A 20,292-nucleotide genomic window follows, 5' to 3' on the forward strand; every position below is an offset into this window, starting at 1 on the left:
ATGCATTGAAATAATCTGTTAAATTGTTCTTTGATATCTACATAGAAGGTATGTTAAAATTATCCAGAGACGTTTTATATACCCATTTACAACATTTAATGTTGGAGGCTTACAGTACTGTGCAAAAGTCTTAGGCCACCATCACCACCTTTGTTGTTTTAGCAAAGTTTTAATGTCCATCCATATTTATTTTTCACTCTTTTTTTAAGATACAAACAGAAAATACAGGAAATATGTACACAAAATTAAAAACAAAACAATTTTTAGAACTAAATGTCTTCTTCAGGCATCAGTCAGTATTTAGTGTGACCTCTCTTGGCACAAAACACATCTTGAGCTTTTTTGAAGAAACTGAAGTCATTTCATTAGAATTAGAAATTAGGATTTAATTTCATTTAGGTTTTAAGAGATTGTCTGCTATTGCTCAAGTGGAAGAGGAGTTTACCCTAAATACTTTACACTTCAGCTTATACCTTTATACTGTTTTTAATACTACATACACATTTCTTGTATTTTCTGGTTGTATTCTAATAAAGAGACTGAGAAATAATTATATATGATCAATAATTGCAAAAACAACAAATCTAATGGTAGCATGCAGGCCTAAGACTTTTGCACAGTACTGTCCATCTCAACTATAAAGTCACAGTCGGTGTTATGTTAAGATTGGCCTGTTTTCCAGCTGTCTGTTGCACATACCCGCAACCCTCCAGTTTTTGTTGGGATTCTCCCGTATTTTACTATTCTTTCCCGCCATCATCCCGTTTAAATCATTTCCTGTATTTCTCAATTTTTTTATCCATCTAAAAAAAATTCCACTGGCCATATTTGATATGTGCTACATTTTACCTCATTACATTTACCAACATCAGGCGGCAGTATATCTGTTACATATCACTCAAACGACACCCGCCAATGAAACAAGAAGAAGAAGAAAAAAAGCTGGGTGGAGGATGACGAGCCGCGCGGAAAGCTACAACCGCCACGTGCATTTAGCGCATACATCCGCCCGCCAAAGTAGTAAGCGTACACAAACTCACACATTTGAATGTGCTGGCTAACGCGGATGGCCGGGTGTGCATTTTTTTGTAACTAAAAAATGACTTTCTTACTTAGTGTTTTTTTTTTGTACAATATCTAAAAATTCTTAAATTAAGATGTATTTTCTTGATGAGCAAAATGAGTTTTTGTCTAGTTTTTAGACTAAAAATATCACATTTAAGTGAACACAAGCAATCCAATTTTTTCTTGAATTAAGTGTTTAAGAAAAAAAGTAAACTTATTTTAAGAATTTTTTTTCTTACCCCATTGGCAGATTTTTTGGCATGTTTTAAGCAAAAATTCACTTAAAGGCAGGGTGCGTGATTTTTGGAAAACACTTACGACTACCAAAACACATTTGTAGCCAATCACCAGTAAGGGGCATGTCTACTAACCAACATCGTTGCCTGGGTTGCGTATGTGTGGGGCGGGTCTATTAAAAGAAGGGGTGTGTTTATTTGGGTGATTTCAAATGCCAACATTGGCTTTCAGAGATCATGCCTTTAAACTTGATATCTTTTGTCTAAAAACTAGAATTATTTGCTTAGGTAATTTTGCTCATCAAGAAAATATATCTTGATTAAAAATGGTTAGATATTTGTACTGAAAACAAGACAACAATTCTAAGTAAGAAAGTATTTTTGCTGTGTATCGATCCATTCCCTGGCCTATTGGGGGGTTGGTGGTGTAAGGGTTCAGGAAATGTCCCTTATTTTCAAATCCCAATGTTGACAGGTATGCTATTGCATGCATGAGGTTTACATAAGTCATTATCATGTACAAATCTTGATTTAATTATCTATGCAGTTTAACATTCTACGGCACCTTTAAATACAGTGTTTTAAAGTGCTGTATAGACATATTTATTAGGGGTGTCAACAATAATCGATTCGGCAATGCATCGCAATGCGGGCATGCACGATTCAGCATCGATGCAGCAAAGTGCCATAATCGATTATGTATGTCACTGTTTATTTTCTGGCCTCGAGCGGACAATAAAGTTGTTTCAATTACTTCCGGGGGCATAACAACAACAATCAAGATGGCTGAGGCGGAGAGAGATGACAGTGATAGACGGGTAAATCAAAACGCACCCTTTTCCATGGAAAGTGGACATATGGGCACATTTCGGATTCTACGAAGTTAATGGGAAACTAGACAAGACTTACGCTGTGTGTAAATTCTCATCTCAGGTATATAATTGTCATTGTCTTAAAGCTGCTAAGCTTCCGTTTTGTTGAGAATAGTTGCACTTGCCTTGTTGTGCAGTAGAATTCTGATGCATCGCAATGCATCATAGAATCGAATTGAATTGAATCGTTACCTGATGAATCGTAATTGAATCGAATTGTGAGGACAGTGCCAATGCACACCCCTAATATTTATGAAAGTAGTTTTCCGAGAGTAATGAAATTGAAGTAATCAAACTCTTGTATATTTGAATAGAAATATAGAAGACGTTTTGTCAATATCGTCTCTGATTGTTTTTCTAAGAAATGAACATTACCGTCCTCATGGTTCCAATCTCACACACTGGTCTCATATTTCCCTTAACTCAAGAATATATATAAAAGTACAAAGTTGATACTTGATAATATACATAACTGAGGACTCTATTAGGTTTCCTGCGCTATGAAAGAGCAAAAATACATTACATGTAATACATACAATACTTTGCAAAAGTCTTTGGCCACCACCACCACCACCAGACTTGTTGTTTTAGAAGTTTTAATGTCCATCCAGATTTATTTTTCAATCTATTTTATTAAGATACAAACAGTAAAAACTTGACACAGCTTAAATTTTTATAGAGTTTTTATTACTATATACACATTTCCTGTATTTTCTGGATGTATTTTATTAAAGAGACTGAGAAACAATTATATATGATCACTATAACATTGCAAAAACAACAAATCTAATTCTGGCATGGAAGACTTTTGCACAGTACTGTACATTTTTATCCATGTTTTTAATTTATTTTTCTAAATGTAATAAATATTTTTTATAAATATTCCCATCTTATATAAAGCTCATGCTGAGTGGACTAGAGTATCATATCGTACCAGATTTTTCCTGGGCATTGGGTGAGGAATAGCATAGTTTGCGGAAGAGGAGCTTCCGTTAGTCTCTAAGCGAGGGGAGGTGGGAGAGAGGGCTGGGGTATGACGCCCAACGCTGCTGACAGACTGTGGACTTTGGTACAGGAAGTTTGACGAACTGCTCTCCCCATCTGCATGAAAGCCTGCATGGTGAGAGACATTAAGGGCAATAATGAGTAAAACTCATTTACCAAAAACCCAAAAATTTGAAGTTACTCGAATGAAAAGCACTTACCTCGTTCTGGCAGCTCAGATAAGGAATTGAGAGTGGACGTGGTGTATTTTGGAGAACCTGAGCTGAAACAAAAAGTGCTATGATTGTTAACATTACACAGAAATACAGTACACTAAACTTATTTCCTTAAACATGTACCACACATAAGCAATAAGAAAAAAAAGACATTTTTAAATACTTTAATATCTCCGTTATTACTATAGCTAATTTAGCTGGTTTTGTCTCGGTATTCTAGCAAACAACCAAGAAAAATAAATTATATGAATCCAGCAATAAACCAAGCACTTACACACATTTCTGGAAAGGTGATTCTGGACCACCAAAACTTCTCGAACTTGTCGGAAATGCATAATCTGTGCACATAATAAAAGGAGATAAAACACAAACCTTTCGTAAACCTGACAAACACAGGGTTTGGAGAAAACACATTTTTTAAAGCATTTTCTAAAGACTGCACACAGATTTCATGTCGATCATCACACAGAATGCGTTTTAAAACGCGAGGCACACCACACTCGGTTGACTTATTTCAGTGCACTGCGTTTTTTATGTTGCTAGGCAACTACGAATCAGCTATCCTGTCAGTCAAGTATTAAAGCGTGATCACTCTTGAAACTTTGGTTTGCTGTTAACTAAAGAAACTTAAAAAAAAAAGGGCACTTGCTATGACCTTGATCGAGGGTAAGAGGTGCACAAACACACAGGAGACAGTGAGTGAGTGCAGTCTCCAATCCACTGTAAACTTCTGTCACCACAACAGAAACCCCCCCCCTCCACACTTTCGATTGGACAATGGAAAAAACACAAATAACTCGGACGCTTATCTACTAAGATTAGACTTTTTCCCAGCCCCGGCGCCAGAACTTTTGAATGGGGGCTATGACTCATGCACGGGGGGCACACAGTGTCAGTGGGCGTTAAGCAGTCACATATCTTTCAATATAAATCATTTAAGTCCTGCACTTTATTTTCTCTCGGACATTAACGCGCTTTACTTATGATAGAAATTCATATTATTAATATGTAATGGATGCATTTTATTTAGTTTACAATAAAACTGAGCATTAATATAGGTTGTAGTTCCTTTAAATTATGTTTTTTTTTAATCGATTCTTTCATTTTTATACATCGTTCACATCAGCATCACAGTGCATCATTTAATCTCTCAGAAAACACTTAAAATGAAATAATTCTAGATTACTCTTTAGAGCATCGGGATCACTAGCAGGCCCGGCTCCACGGGTTGCCAGAGTGGGCATTAAAGACCCCCCCAATCAGACCGGCCCACCTGGAATATCACTTGGCCCACCTTTCATCTCATATCTGGAGCTGGGCCTGATCACTAGACAAGAGCTTGTTTATGTGAAAACCGATATTAATAAGCCCGTGCGCATTCTGACTATTTTTGCCTGTCACATATGGGGAGAATTTCAATTGGATGTGATCATCCCTATGCCCTATATTCCCTTCAAAGATCAGAGCTCTTGACTGTGTAGAGAGTTGCGCAAGTCTCATTGTGTGGCAGCTAAAAATACACTAGAGAATAGAGAAAGGAAAACAACGCAACTGGAGCGAGAATTTAAGTGACATCCCCTTCCAGAAGAGCCCTTTCTACTGTTTTGGAATCCATTCAGCTGATCTCTGGCGGTACCACTTTTAGCATAGCTTAGCATAATCCATTGAATCTGATTAGACCATTAGCATCCCGCTAAAAATAACCTAAGAGTTTCGATATTTTTCCTATTTAAACTTGACTCTTCTGTAGTTACATCGTGTACTAAGACTGACGGAAAATTAAAAGTTGTGATTTGCTATGCAGATATGGCTAGGAACTATACTCTCATTCTGATGTTATAATCAATAATTTTGCTGCCGTAACATGGCTGCAGGAGGCGCAATGATATTACGCAGCAGCTGAAAATAGTCCCCTTGGTAACTTTCAATGGCAGGGGACTATTTTCAGCTGCTGCGTAATATTATTGCACCTCCTGCAGCCATGTTACGGCAGCAAAGTCATTGATTATTAGAAGTTTTAAATAGGAAAAATATCGAAACTCTTTGTTTTGTTTTTTAGCGTGATGCTATTGGTCTAATCCGATTCAATGGATTATGCTAAGCTATGCTAAAAGTGGTAGCGCCAGACCCGGAGATCAGCTGAATGGATTCCAAAACGATAAAAATAAAATGTTTAACTCTAGGGGAGCTGAAAAATTGTATAACATCTGCATGTATTTACTTTTGTGTACTTATTGCCTTTAATATATTTTGTGAATTAACTGCATTTTCATCTAACGTCACATCCACAATATTTTTCAATTAAATGAACATATTACCAAAAATGATATGGTTTTAAAGTACGTGTTAAGAACTGGAGATAAACAAGGGGTGAATGGTTTTTACAGGTTATAGGAAAGTGTAAAAGTTTTTATAATAATGAACTACAATGATGCAGATGTCATCTATCTGTTAATGTTCCCACCTTTAATGTTCGCTCTGCTCTGTGCCTTGAACACAAAATATTCTGAATAAACTTGAAAAGTTGCTAAAACGCAGAAAAGCTTGACGCTGGGCCTGCTTTTCAACTTCAGGTGCCCCTGCAAAATGTAAGGCGCAGCAGGCGGCAAAAACGCTAGGTGCTCGGTGCTCACATAAACAGCGCACAAAACGCTCACTGCCCATAGAAAACTATTAAAAAAGGCATCTCTGACTGCCATAAATGCATTCTGTGTGATCTGCCCCTTAGAAGAATAAATATTTTTATGCTTTTCCATGATTATAAATAAACATTTTACAGTGGGAATCCATACCTGCCGGTCCTTGTCGTGTAGAGTGTGGGCTGTGGGGCATCTGAGGGGAGGGCTCAGAAAAAGTGCGCTTGTGTCGGATGATAAGGGGGGGAGGAGGGGTTCGTTTCTTACTGCTGGTGTTGACTTCATGGGACGACCAGTCGTCTGGTGAGCTCATAGGAGGGGGAGGAGGAGGAGGGACGTTTGGAGCTGGAAAGAACATGAGGAGTGTAAACCAAACGGCGTTGAGAAGAGATGAGGAGGGGAGAGAGAAGATGTTGCTCACCTCTGACTCTGGGTGGAAGCGGTGGCGCGGGTGATGAAGGGGGTGGAGGAGGTGGACTGTCTAGGCTTCGGGTTTGAGTGCTAGGAATGGTGTACCCCTCCCTCCGACTTTCTCCTCGTACCAGCGCCAGCCTCCGTCCAACATTGAACAGCCCCCCTCCGGCACCCTGAGAGGCAGAGCTGCTCTGATACAGGCTGAACGGCCGTCCCATGCGTTCCTTTTTTACGGGACCCTGAGAACAAATACAAAAGATCATCTCCCTAGTTCATTGGGAATGAATTGCACGTGCCGATATGTGTTTTTTATTGCGCACGCCGTCTGCAGTGCTCAACAAAACCACACATTTTCAATGCTTCTCCATTTGATTATCATTTTATTGTTGACATGTGATTGTTGTCTGACTGTGAAGAAAGTTGTCTGGTTAAACTGGTTTGCGAATAATTAGTCAATAAGCTTATTGCACAAGTTATTGCACAATTGTGATGCACGGATTTAGTAACTTCACCCTCATGACTTGTGACTAATGCTCTGACGGTAAGCAATTTATGCAAGTTTGTTCCTAAAGGTGCAAAGTGGGACTTTTGCAAGGATCTCTTGACAGAAATGCATTATAATATACATAACTATTATCATGTGTATAAACACCTTACATAATGAACTGAATTGTTTTTATTACCTTCAAATTTTTATCTACATACACCGTGGGTCCCTTACATGAAAGTTGCCACCAGTAGCCTACTGTAGCTTTTCTTTGTGTTTCGAAAATTGAGAGGTGAGCTGTGGACTGAACTGTTGGTTGCAATTCGTAATCTCACCGCTAGATGTCACTTAAAACCCACACTGGATCTTTAAAGCTGCAATCCGTAACTTTTGCCTCTCTATCGCCATCTCTGTTTGAAATGCTAAATTGCAAGTACGTTACGTCAAGTGAGTTATTTTCGTTAAGTGGGTTAAGGTCAAATGACATCAAAATATAAACAAAATATCATTATTTTAAGCTTAATGCTGCAAATCGGGTAAAGTAAAGTGTTAAATACTTATTTTTATGTACTTTCGCAATAACTGATTTTTTTATCTTAAACAAATAAAGTTACAGGGCTTTAAAGCGTTAGTTCACCCCAGAATGAAAGTTTTGGCATTATTTACACAAATTATTATTCATTATTTATTTATTCTTATTCATTATTTATTTTTGTTATCTTCAATTCACCTAACTTGCATGTTTTTGTGTGTGGGAGGAAATCAGAGTACCTGGAGTAAACACACACTGACAAAGGGAGTATTCTTGTCACTTCATGAAATGAAGATTGAAACGCTGTAGTCACATGGACTATTTTAAAGGGGACAGAGAATGAAAAACCATTTTTACCTTGTCTTTGTTGAATAATGGTAGTCTACTCGCATTCACAAACATTCAAAAAGTGCTAGACATGCTAAACATCTCAGTCTCATAGAAATTCCTCTTTTAGAAATGTCAGCCAGAAAACGGCCCAATCTGAAAAACTGATGTTTATGACATCACAGGCATCTCACTGCCCCTCCACTTTAAAATAATTGGCTACATTTTTTGAGTGGCAGCAAAGTCAGCCAATCAGTAATGAGATTGCAAGTTAAGCCAGTAGGGGGAGCAAAATAGGTGCAAAACCACTTGTTTAAAATCCCCCACCCTAATAGAGCTATCTGAGAGAGGTCTTTAGGAAGCTTCTAAAACATTACAGACCCAAAAAAAATTTTTTGTCTACATGTCACATCACAGAACAAGGATAAATACCCCATTCAATCATTCTATGTCAACTTTATTGATGTCTTTACTGCCTTTCTGGGTCTTAAAAGTTGCGTTGCTGTCAATGGGGGCTCAGAACGCTCTTGGATTTTATAAAAAATATATTGCATCGTGTTCCAAAGATGAACGAAGGCATTATAGGTGTGGAACGACATGAGGGTGAGTAATTAATGACAAAAATCTTCATTCTTGGGCGAACTAACCCATTAAGTTACAGATGACATGCCTTCTTGTAATGGCACTATTCTGGTCACCTTGTCATCCAGGTCATCATCACTTTCATAAAGGTCATCCTGCCGCAGTCTCCACTCATATTCCACATGCACGTGCATGTTGAACTGGTTGTTCTGCGATTGGTGGATCTAAACACATCACATCATATGACAATATCAATGCTGTCAATAGAACTTGTTGACCAATAAATATAAATGAAGAGTTTGGTTCCAAAACACGCGATAAACGGCATTTAAAAAAAATAAGTTACCAGCAAAATCAGTATTGTATCAGGTCAGTATTAAAAAGTAAATTCTTAATTTTAAGCAAAATCAGATATCCTCCGTGTTATTTTTGTCACCTTTTCTCCCTTTTATTCCCAAAACGCAATAACGCCACCCCCCCCCCCCCTTCTCTGCAGAACGCAATAAATCTGCTTAACTAATCACAGCGCACCATTCCACGCATTGTAGACAACAATGGTGGCACCTTGAATACACACAGAATCCGAGTTTTCCTGAGTTATCTACTTTGTACTTTGTGATCAACAAACAAACAAAAACAAAATAATACTTTTGATGTCATTGATAAACCTGTGGTGGTTTTCTGTGGCGGGGAAGAAATGTAAGCCACTCGGGCAAAGGAAAAATGCCGGCTGTTGCTTGTTCTCCCGACAGCATCAAGCTTCTGTCATACTAACTCATTGACCCCAGAGGATCATACAAAAACATTCCTATTATTTTACTCAAAGTCAATGAAAATCACACAGGACCAAAACATTTTACAGATGATTGCTGTCAAAAAAGTTCAGCGACGACGTCCCAAGGATGACAGCAGCAATGACAGTGTTCTTAATATGACAAAGTTAGTGTTTGATTAATGCCATTAATGTTTATTTTTTAATCATTGTATACCACTAGTCAACTAAATGAATATAATTTGGCAAAGATTAATGCACAGATTTATAGCATTTTGAAAAAAAAATATTTATTGGATTTTGCGGGGGAAAAAATCAAATTATGGATTTTAATTTTTTATGTTATTATAACATTAAGATTCTATGTGAAAGTTTGTAACAGAAAAAAGTGGTTTTCATCTTGTCACTTTCTTGGTATAGAAAACACATTTTTACCGAAATTAGTCAAAATGGATTTATTGCGTTTTGGAACCAAACACTTCAACTATACACCCATGCAAATGCTCTAAAAATGTCTGTTTTAAAGTGTATGGACTCACCAGTTCCTCACACAATGTGTGTTTTAGTCTGCGGGCCATGTCCAGTCCTGTCTCTCCGTTTTCATTCTCTATCACAGAACAGCAATTATCATAAACACAACCATCATCCTGCTCTGCTTTTAACTTCTAAATATATGTCCGTCTAGCACAAAACCAGTCACAAGGGTCATTTTTTAATTGAGATTTACACATCGTCTGAATAAATAAGCTTTCCATTGATGTATTGTTTATTAGGATAGGACAACAAGAAGTTGAAAATCTAAATATTGAGAAAGTTGGTTATATAACTTGTCATATCTTGGTTATTCAAGCAGTACACGTGCCGTTTTCTTACCGTACAACAACAAATATCACCCTAAAGTGTAAAATATCTTCAAGTCATTAGTTTTGGAGTTTGTTGGGAGGGGTTGAGCGTGACTCACTTATATGTGTGTTGGCCTTGGCTCTGAGCAGAAGTTTAAGGCACTCGGTTTTATTGTGCTGACAGCAGTAATGCACAGCAGTGTTTCCCTTCATAGTCTGTGCATCCAGATTATTACTAAAACAGAAGACACGAGAAAAGCAACAAAGATAATAAATATCTGTATCTGTTAGTAAGATTAGGTTAATAGCTCTCCAATTCTCATTCTCCCTTTACGGCTCTTAAAGCCACACAAAACACTTCTAACTACAGCTAGCTAAGTCAGACGTCTCATAGGAGCATTCTAACATCGGCTAAACTGTTCCAGCTGCTAAGAATTCGGACAAGACACATATTCTCCACTTCCTCTATTAAGTAATACAGCATTCCAAAACATCTGACTTCAACCTCCAGACTGTAAAGTTGGTTGTATGAATGACACAGAATTTGTTATTTCAGTCCTAGTACAGTAAACCGATTCATCAGGTTATATCATAAGAAATAAAGGTAAAATCTAATTCATGCACACATGTAACAGGTTTTCAAAATAACAATGTTATGACAATCACATACCAGTTGTGAAACAGGAAGTCAGCCACATGCAGCGATGTCCTGTCAGCCAATAGGACGGCTAGGTGTAGTGCAGTTTCTCCCTTTTCCTGTTTCAAGAAACAGAAATCAAAAAGACTCACTAAATGTCCTAGGGGAAGCTCCAATATCCATAACAGGTTATAAATATGCATGTACTTAACCAAAACCTAGCCATGTGTTTTCTGACCTGTAGAGGGCATGGCAGTGGTAAACTGAGGTCTGTTCTCTCAGCATACAGTTGTAAAAGTCTGAAGACGTCCCGACTGTGCACGGCGTCCTGCAGATATTTACGCTTCGTTTCTGGTGAGCCGCCGCTACGTTGTGCAAACTGCCACTCCATATACTTTGAGAGTATGAAGTCTTTACGTACAGCCCTGTATATAAACACACATATACTTACTGTACATTTGTGACCCTGCCGGTCATTTTTTGGTTATTAAAATCATCCTACATAATGTAAAGAACATCCTTTGAAAATATAACCTTGATATATTTAATATTGACTGAGTGAGGCCATGTCAAAGATTAAAATCAAACTTTAAAGGAAAACACCACCGTTTTCCAATATTTTACTATGTTCTTACCTCAACTTAGACAAATTAATACATGCTTATCTTTTTTTAATGCGTGCACTTAATCTTTGTACAGCGGGTCGTGAATGTGTTAGCATTTAGCCTAGCCCCATTCATTCCTTAGGATCCAAACAGGGATGAATTTAAAAGCCACCAAACACTTCCATGTTTTCCCTATTTAAAGACTGTTACATGAGTAGCTACATGAGTGAGTATGGTGGCACAAAATGGTGATTTTTTAAGCAGATAAAAATGAGAACTAAATTGTATGGCGTAATAGCACTTAGTTTGCAGCACTTGGCAAAGTGCTGTAGTGGGGAGTAGTCAGAAGTGATGATGTTACTGTGCACCAAGGTCTAAGTGCTACAAACTAAGTGCTCTTCCACCATACAATTTAGTTCTCATTTTTTATCCACTTAAAAAATTAACACAATTTATTTTGTGCCACCATACTTACTCGTGTAACTACTCATGTAACAGTCTTTAAATAGGGAAAACATGGAAGTGTTTGGTGGCTTCTAAATTCATCCCTGTTTGGATCCTAAGGAATGAATGGGGCTAGGCTAAATGCTAACACATTCACAACACGCTGTACAAAGATTAACTACACGCCTTGAAAAAAGATGGGTGTGTATTAATTCGCTAAGTTGAGGTAAGAACATAGTATAATATAAAAAAAACTGTGGTGTTTTCCTTTAATGCTCCTAATCTCATAATAATTAGATGATGAAACTTTAGCCTGGATTTCACAGACAGAGTCACAAATGTTTGTGGAGGTCTATTGTTCACATCTAGTATCAAATGTAATCCATCTCATCAACTTTTAAGTTCTCATTGATGTGTTAAAACTTGCAATTGCTTTTAAAAAGCTTTGCGGCATCTACAGTCATGTTTATTGTATAAGAAGGGTTATAACCAGTGAAACGAAAATTATGATTAAGAAAGAAATTGATTTGAGCAGTATGGAATGCTAACCACATCAAAACGGCTGACATCATTTTCTGCAGTGTGAAAGGCAATAACAGAGCTGCTTGTCACTCACATGTCACTATCTGCTGACGGCTTGACTGAAGGACTGGGAAGATTGGCCTCCACAATATCATTGAAACCTGCATTTCCCATGTTTCTTGCCAGCTAAAGTGTAAAGGAACGAAAGAAAGCCATAAATCAGCGACTGAGAATGTGAGAAACGATGTGATATTGTAAAAGAGTTAAAAACTGTAATTAACATCTATAAATGAAGAGCTCAGATGGCAAACCCTCTCTAAGTGCGTCTGAGATGTTTTCTTGTAAATTAGCATTTTTTTTATAAGACTCAATGGATTCTGCCAACAAACCGGTATTTCTATACTGCCTGAGGTTTGAATCGAAAGTATTTGATGAATGTATAACACGTGCCCAAAGCATTTAGTTACAGGGATAGTTCACCCAAAAATAAAAATAATGTCATTAATGACTCACCCTCATGTAGTTCCAAACTCGTAAGACCTGCATTCATCTCGGAACACAGTTTAAGATGTTTTATATTTAGTCAGAGAGCTTGTTGACTCTATTGAAAATCTACGTACGGTGTACTGTCCAGAAAGGTAATAAAAACATCATCAAAGTAGTCCATGTGACATCAGTGGGTCAGTTAGAATGTGTTGAAGCATCGAAAATACATATTGGTCCAAAAATTCCGACTTTATTCAGCATTGTCTTCTCTTTCTGTGACGCGAAAGAGAAGACAGTGCTGAATAAAGTCGGAATTTTTGGGACAAAATTTATTTTCGATGCTAAAGTCACATGACTGCAGTGACATGAATGACAAACTGACCCAATGGGGGGCTCATCAGGACTGCCTATATATAGGGCCAGGACCTTGTCATTAATGACATTATTTTCATTACTATCCCTTTAATATAATTATCTCATTCTTTGACAGGGGTGGCGTTTAGTGCCTTTTGCTTCTGAGCTCCTTATATGCTACACTCTATAAATTGTAAAATTCAGACAAACCCAGCTGTTGGTTTAAATTAAAGGAGTAGTCCACTCTATAGATGGGGCCCATTGACTTACCATAGTATTTTTTTCCTCTAATAAAAAGTCAATGGACCCCATCATTAAAGTGGACTACTCCTTTAAGCTAGAAAATGTCCATATATGACTCAACCATGGATTGAAAAACCTAGCATTTTAAATTGAAACAACAATGTAGGTTAATTTAATTTAAACCCAACAGTTGGGTTCGTCCATGTGTTAAAACAACTTGGCATATTTGAAAAGAAATTTACAATAGATAGATAACAAACTTCTTCTGTGCATGCATTAATTTTTTTAATCAAAGTTGTTGTTCATTATAAAAGCTTACCAGCAATTCTGAAGTGCCCAGTTTGTCTAGAGAAAGTGACTGAATGCGTGAATAATGTACACCCATCTCCCGGTGGATCCCTGAGCACTCGATGCATGTCAGGATTCCCAGGTTTATGGAGATCCAAGACGGATCTAAACGGATAATATGCTATTAGCAGTTCATAACTTCATATATACAGTAATTGGTATATGTGACCCTGTATGTGAAATCCAGGCTTAAGTCTCAAAATCTAATTATGAGATTTGAGAATCAAAGTTTGATTTTAATAATTGATTTCACTTTAATTTCAATCTTTGACATGACCTTATTCAGTCAATATAAAATTATTTATCAAGGTTATATTTTCACAGAATGTTTTTTTTATTATGTAGGAGGATTTTTATGTAAACAATAAACAGTAAATCTCTAAAAAAAGACTGGGTCACAATAGATAGAAGGTTATGCAATTTATCTTTATAGGCTAGATTACCCATTAAAAGCCTTTGTGTCATTGTCAGTCAACTATTTGTTTACATGGAAACCATTATTTTCTGTCTCTTACAAATAATGACCAATAGGTGGCCTTGTAAATTTGAACCCGCCCCTTAGTGATTTCATTTATTTTAATGGAACTCAGTCAAAATGCTTCTGGAGCATAATGCAGACACCAGCTGCAGTCATGGGTTAATGTAAACCCTTCAGCCAAATCATCAGCACTTCTTATTGGAAATCTGGTTATAAATCATTAAGGCTGTGTGCGTGGGTTTTAATTTAATTAAATTTGGTTTAAAGACAGCTAATTAAAGAAGCAAAGGGACCAAAAAAGGTTGCTGATAGGGCCAATTCAAAGCATATGCTTGGCTCTTGTTTGCACTGTTAAAAAATACAGATATATACAGTTTTATGTGTATTGTGATGGAGGGATAGAGGATTTATTTACATTTATGCATTTGGCAGACGCTTTTATCCAAAGTGCATTAACGGGTATACATTTTATCACAACCCACAACCTATTACAGTACTCCAAGTAAAAACCCTGTAATAGGCTACTATGGGGTGTTTGTGTACCTGGAGCCCTACAGTCGCAGCAGACGTTGTTTCCAGGCATGCGTCGAATATCCTCAGTGATGGATCGCGTAAGATCTTCGACGCTGTTTTCTCCGCTGGGTTTCGGCTCATCTAAAGCCACGTTCAGTGCTTCTTGCTTACTGTTGGTCAGCACTGATATCCATCTGTTTTAGTAAAGCGTAATACCAAAGATAACCGTTAGATGGCGACAAGAACATTCTTATGCTTTGTGTGTAACATCAGTATTCCCAGGCTGTATCACGCATATAAAGTCATTTGTGACCAATAATGTTGCTGCTGTCTGAGGTTAAATCTGCAGTTAATGAAAAGATGCCCTCAGTCAGAACTCAGGGGATTCAGGAAATTGCAATTGCTGCTATATGCCTTCCTCTTACATATACAGTATGAATCAGCCCACCTCCGCTACTTTATATTTACATCTACATTTATTCATTTAACAGATGCTTTTATCCAAAGTGACTCACAAATAAGACAACAATTAACATTTGGTCAATGAGCTAACAATAAGTACAAAGCCATGTTTACGATTAAAGGGATAGTTCACCCAAAAATGAAAATTCTGTCATCATTTACTCATTCTCATGTTGTTACAAATCTGTATAAATTACTTTGTTCTGATGAACACAAAGGAAAATATTTTGAGATAAAAAATCAAACGTTCGTGGACCCCATTTACTTCCATTGTATTCTATTTTCTTACTATTGAAGTGAATGGGGCCCACGTTTGGTTACAAACATTTCTCAAAATATCTTCCTCTGTGTTTATCAGAATAAAGAAATGTATGCGGGTTTGTAACAACATGAGGATAAGTAAATGATGACAGAATTTTCATTTTTGGGTGAACTATCCCTTTAAGACTCGAGTGCACTTCAGGTGCACCCAGCATAGGCTTTGTGCAGATTATTGCACTTCATAGGGGTTATGCTGTATAGTAAATAACCCCTATTGAATGTATTTCTGAAAAGGTGAGGTATATATCATTATATTAATAATATTGAAACCTGCCCCTCTTCACCTCTGACATTTATCTGAAGATAGAAGCCATCGCTGTGATCTTACACAGAAAAAGCATTAATCATAATACAGACAACCACATCAGAGCCACAGATTTCCTTTTTCTTCTTAAAAAGCAGGACCTTGTTCTTCTGTCAAGATTTAAAGGTCAAGTCAAGATAGTGTTTGAGATCAAATATGGTGTGTGCTTGAGATTAACGTAATATACAATCTACAGTATATAAGGCTACAGTAATATGTGTTGGTTTTCCTTTTAAATATCTATCCTTATAGCTCATTACACATCAGTACTCACAGGGTGAATCATGAATATAAAGTCATATATTTTGATTCTTTGGGAAATAAAATGGTTATTCTATGGTCTTACGTTGAAGATTTCAAGCGCCTGTATTTCATAAGAGCCTTTATTGCTGTGAAATGAACAAAAGCAACACTTACGCCATACAATCGGACTCGTCCTCTGCCAGGAAATGATAAGTGCGATTATCTATAGAAAAATAAGGAAACTTCCTTGTTAATTCTCAGCTCTCACCAGCTCATATGTACCTAGCAAACATTTACGTGAGATAAAAACAGGTTTTAGATCCTTTATTAAAACCCAGTGACAAACAAATGTGCCTGAGTCCTAACACTCCTTTACAAGTGAAAGTGAATTCCAAAGGACCCTGTTTTTCACCTGGCTTTAGTTCATAAAAAACGTATGTAGTGTTGTAAGTGTGTCATCTTTCTTATATCAGATAATAATGGCCTTAGAGACCTAAGGCTAAGGTTATGCATGAATGCATGCAGAGAACCATTACGCAATTCACTGAAGCTGGTGCTATATACTGTGTGAAGATCTAGAGATGCAGCAGGATGTACCTTTGATGTTATCTTTGGCCATACATCACAATGGCATGATGATTTTAATATGATATGAATGCGAAGACAGTGTGTGGTATACTCACGTGATATGAGGTCAAAGCATTTCTTGTCTTCCAGACTGGGTTTGACTTGGCAAGTGAGGAGGTTCACTTTAGCTGGTGCTTTGTTAGGCTGCAATCACAATTACCGTTCTGTATTTGGCAGGTGGATTTTTTCAAAGTGACAAATGTATTTAAGGTATACATGTAATCAGTATTAAACCCTTGACATTTGAGCTGCTAACACAATGTTAGCTACCAGCAGAGCTAGAGGAACAAATTACTTTAAATATTTTTTTTTTTTAAACGTATTATTAAAGAAATTTGGCATTATTTTATATACTAAGTGTACTAAATTCCTTAAAGGGATACTCCACTTTTTTGAAAATATGCTGATTTTCCAGCTTCCCTAGAGTTAAACATTTGAGTTTTACCGTTTTGGAATCCATTCAGCTGATCTCCGGGTCTGGCTGTACCACTTTTAGCATAGCCTAGCATAATCCATTGAATCTGATTAGACCATTAGCATCGCGCTAAAAATAACCTAAGAGTTTCGATATTTTTTCTGTTTAATACTTGACTCTTCTGTAGTTACATCGTGTACTAAGACTGACTGAAAATTAAAAGTTGATATTTTCCAGGTTGATATGGCTAGGAACTATACTCTCATTCTGGCATAATAATCTTTGCTGTCGTAACATGGCTGCAGCAGGCGCAATGATATTATGCAGCGCCTGAAAATAGTCCAATGCTATTGAAAGTAACCAAGGGGACTATTTTCGGGCACTGCGTCATATCACTACGCCTTACAGCAGCAAAGTCCTTGATTATTACGCCAGAATGAGAGTATAGTTCCTAGCCATATCGGCCTAGAAAATCAAAACTTTTAATTTTCTATCCGTCTTAGTACACGATGTAACTACAGAAGAGTCAAGTTTTAAATAGAAAAAATATCAAAACTCTTTGGTTATTTTTTTAGCGCGATGCTAATGGTCTAATCAGATTCAATGGATTATGGTAAGCTATGCTAAAAGTGGTAGTGCCAGACCCAGAGATCAGCTGAATGGATTCCAAATCAGTAAAAATCAAATGTAAATTTAACCCTAAGGCTGGGTTTGTCCCTCCTTGACCCAATGTTGGGTTGAAATAACCCAGCATTTTATAGAGGGTATATAAAATAGGATGTATGCTAAAGCTTTAAACACAATCTAACAAAAACGCTCTGAAACTGTCGTGATGTCTGTACTCACAGTTCCATGAGCGATGGTGAGATAGCAGTTCTGCACGGTACATTTCCTCTTCTGCCACATCTTCCTCAACCTATCAGAGAGAAATGAAAATACAGCAGCATTAACAGGACTTTCCCCCTGCATCATTTGAAACGAAAAGCTGACAAAGAGCACTTCTGTAAGGATTAATCAGGAAAATCTTAATGAACCACTGGATTACACGTCATGTTTGAAGGATGCCCTACTTCAGTCCAGAAACAGATATTCAATAACATGACGCCCATATGCACCACAAAACTAATAATTCATTTACCCATCACTCCTCTTGTAAAGGTAGCCCGATTTATCAGTGCCGTATTGCTTGTTGCCTTGAAGCTGATGCATGCTGTACACAGTCTGTCTGCTTAGAGAATCCTGCACAAAACATATATAATTCATTATGGGGTACATTCATGGTGTGTCTGTGTGGATATCACAAACGTGCATGTTATTCATGCAGAAAGATGCTAACAGAAAGGGGAAGAATGTCTAACACTTACAGAGAGCTGATACATGCAGGAAATGCACAGCGGATGAAGCTCACTCATGCACTATAGGCACAACATTAATATTAGCTTTTCATTAAAACTCGGATAGGATTTCCTCTGCACAACTTTAGAACAAACTGTTACATTCCAACTGAGAATCTCACACTGTGCATGATATTTTTTTTAGTACTGTGATAAATGGGTTGTTAAACACACATGTGAGGACCACAGTTCACATGCAAGTGTTTATGGGTAATAAGAGAAGCTCAATGACATTACATTCAAATTCGAAAGTTTCAACTTACTCTTCTTGATTGCTTTTTCGTCAGTGAGGCATTTAGAAGGACAATTATGTTAAAAGCATCTCTTCATGGTCATTTCAGGCAATTTTGGATAATACTGAATAATAATGTTGACAGTAAAACATACAAATTGATCCCTCTTCACCATAATTCCATTAAAGATAGGACTAACAAATAACTCCATAGCTATCTATTTAGTACCCTGACATAATCTATATGTTCATATATGCAATATAAAATGTTATTGATTTTCCTACAGTGAATCAATTGTATCCTTTAAATCATCAAAGCAAAGAGCACTGCTGTGGGTTAAACATACAGCATTCATATATAATATACACTAGTGCACAGAGCCTTAAAGGAATATTCAATTTTCTTAAAAGAAAAATCCAGATAATTTACTCACCACCATGTCATCCAAAATGTTGATGTCTTTCTTTGTTCAGTCGAGAAGAAATTATGTTTTTTGAGGAAAACATTGCAGGATTTTTCTCATTTTAATGGACTTTAATAGAGCCCAACATTTAATACTTAACTCAACACTTAACAGATTTTTTCAACGGAGTTTCAAAGGACTCTAAACGATCCCAAACGAGCCATAAGGGTCTTATCTAGCAAAACGATTGCACTTTTAAACCACGTTTAAAAATATGCACTTTTAAACCACAACTTCTCGTCTAGATCCGGTCGAGATGCGCCAGCGTGACCCCACGCAATACGTCATGACGTCAAGAGGTCACAGAGGACGAACGCGAAACTCCGCCCCAGTGTTTACAAGTGTGTTGAAATAGGACCGTTCCTACGTTGTTGTATGTCAACTGATACTAATTAATGTATTTGTGTCAGTTTATTGTTTACAATGGTCCGCAAATGTGCCTTTTATATATGTAACATGTGTCCCTACGTCACTACGCATTTACGTTAGGTCGCGCTGGACCGGACCTATACGAAAAGTTGTGGTTTAAAAGAGCATATTTTTTATTTTTCTTGTTAAAAATGACAATCGTTTCACTAGATAAGACCCTTATGCCTCGTTTGGGATCGTTTATAGTCCTTTGAAACTCCGCTGAAAAAAACTGTTAAGTGTTGAGTTAAGTATTAAATGTTGGGCTCTATTAAAGTCCATTAAAATGAGAAAAATCCTGCAATGTTTTCCTCAAAAAACATAATTTCTTCTCGACTGAACAAAGAAAGACATCAACATTTTGGCATGGTGGTGAGTAAATTATCTGGATTTTTCTTTTAAGAAAATGGACTATTCCTTTAAGATTGGCACACACTGGGGGTCCCATCTGTAGCTTATCTCATAGAAAATTATTTGTTTGAATTTTAAATGTTAGGTGGCACAGCGCTTCTCGCCCGGTGTGCAACCCCCTTTAGTTTACCAAGTCAAATCATTAAAAAAATAAATAAATAAAATTTAGCCCTTTTGTTTGGCACAACTATCCTGGGTCTTCTTTACACCTACACAGCAAAAATTGATTTCTTAGTATTTTCATACTTAGTGACTTGTATTCCCTAAAACGGACAGACTGGAGTGATGAAATCATTTAGAAATCTTTTAATAGTTAGAATAGAAAATAATTAGAGAAGATGTCCTGTGTTCTGTCGAAGTTTCTTCACGTTACGTTTATAATTTATTTACAAGGAT

At 37.0% G+C, this 20,292-nt stretch overlaps 1 protein-coding gene across 1 annotated transcript in view; it reads right to left on the minus strand.

Annotated features, from left to right (window-relative positions):
* unm_sa1614 (un-named sa1614) overlaps positions 1-20,292 on the minus strand; it is a 46,680-nt gene that overhangs the window by 3,560 nt on the left and 22,828 nt on the right. Inside the window, exons 10-26 of the mRNA XM_065241207.2 lie at positions 18,126-18,226; positions 17,834-17,903; positions 16,629-16,716; positions 16,120-16,168; positions 14,646-14,809; positions 13,596-13,729; positions 12,288-12,379; positions 10,861-11,047; positions 10,656-10,741; positions 10,105-10,220; positions 9,683-9,750; positions 8,488-8,595; positions 6,451-6,682; positions 6,186-6,374; positions 3,668-3,731; positions 3,379-3,440; positions 3,108-3,286 (exon numbers count right to left, since the gene is read on the minus strand). Coding sequence (XP_065097279.1) covers positions 3,108-3,286; positions 3,379-3,440; positions 3,668-3,731; positions 6,186-6,374; positions 6,451-6,682; positions 8,488-8,595; positions 9,683-9,750; positions 10,105-10,220; positions 10,656-10,741; positions 10,861-11,047; positions 12,288-12,379; positions 13,596-13,729; positions 14,646-14,809; positions 16,120-16,168; positions 16,629-16,716; positions 17,834-17,903; positions 18,126-18,226 — 1,989 coding nt within the window. The remainder of the gene's footprint in view (positions 1-3,107; positions 3,287-3,378; positions 3,441-3,667; positions 3,732-6,185; positions 6,375-6,450; positions 6,683-8,487; positions 8,596-9,682; positions 9,751-10,104; positions 10,221-10,655; positions 10,742-10,860; positions 11,048-12,287; positions 12,380-13,595; positions 13,730-14,645; positions 14,810-16,119; positions 16,169-16,628; positions 16,717-17,833; positions 17,904-18,125; positions 18,227-20,292) is intronic.

Source organism: Paramisgurnus dabryanus, chromosome 14, assembly GCF_030506205.2.
Source record: "Paramisgurnus dabryanus chromosome 14, PD_genome_1.1, whole genome shotgun sequence".
Lineage (NCBI taxonomy): Eukaryota > Metazoa > Chordata > Actinopteri > Cypriniformes > Cobitidae > Paramisgurnus > Paramisgurnus dabryanus.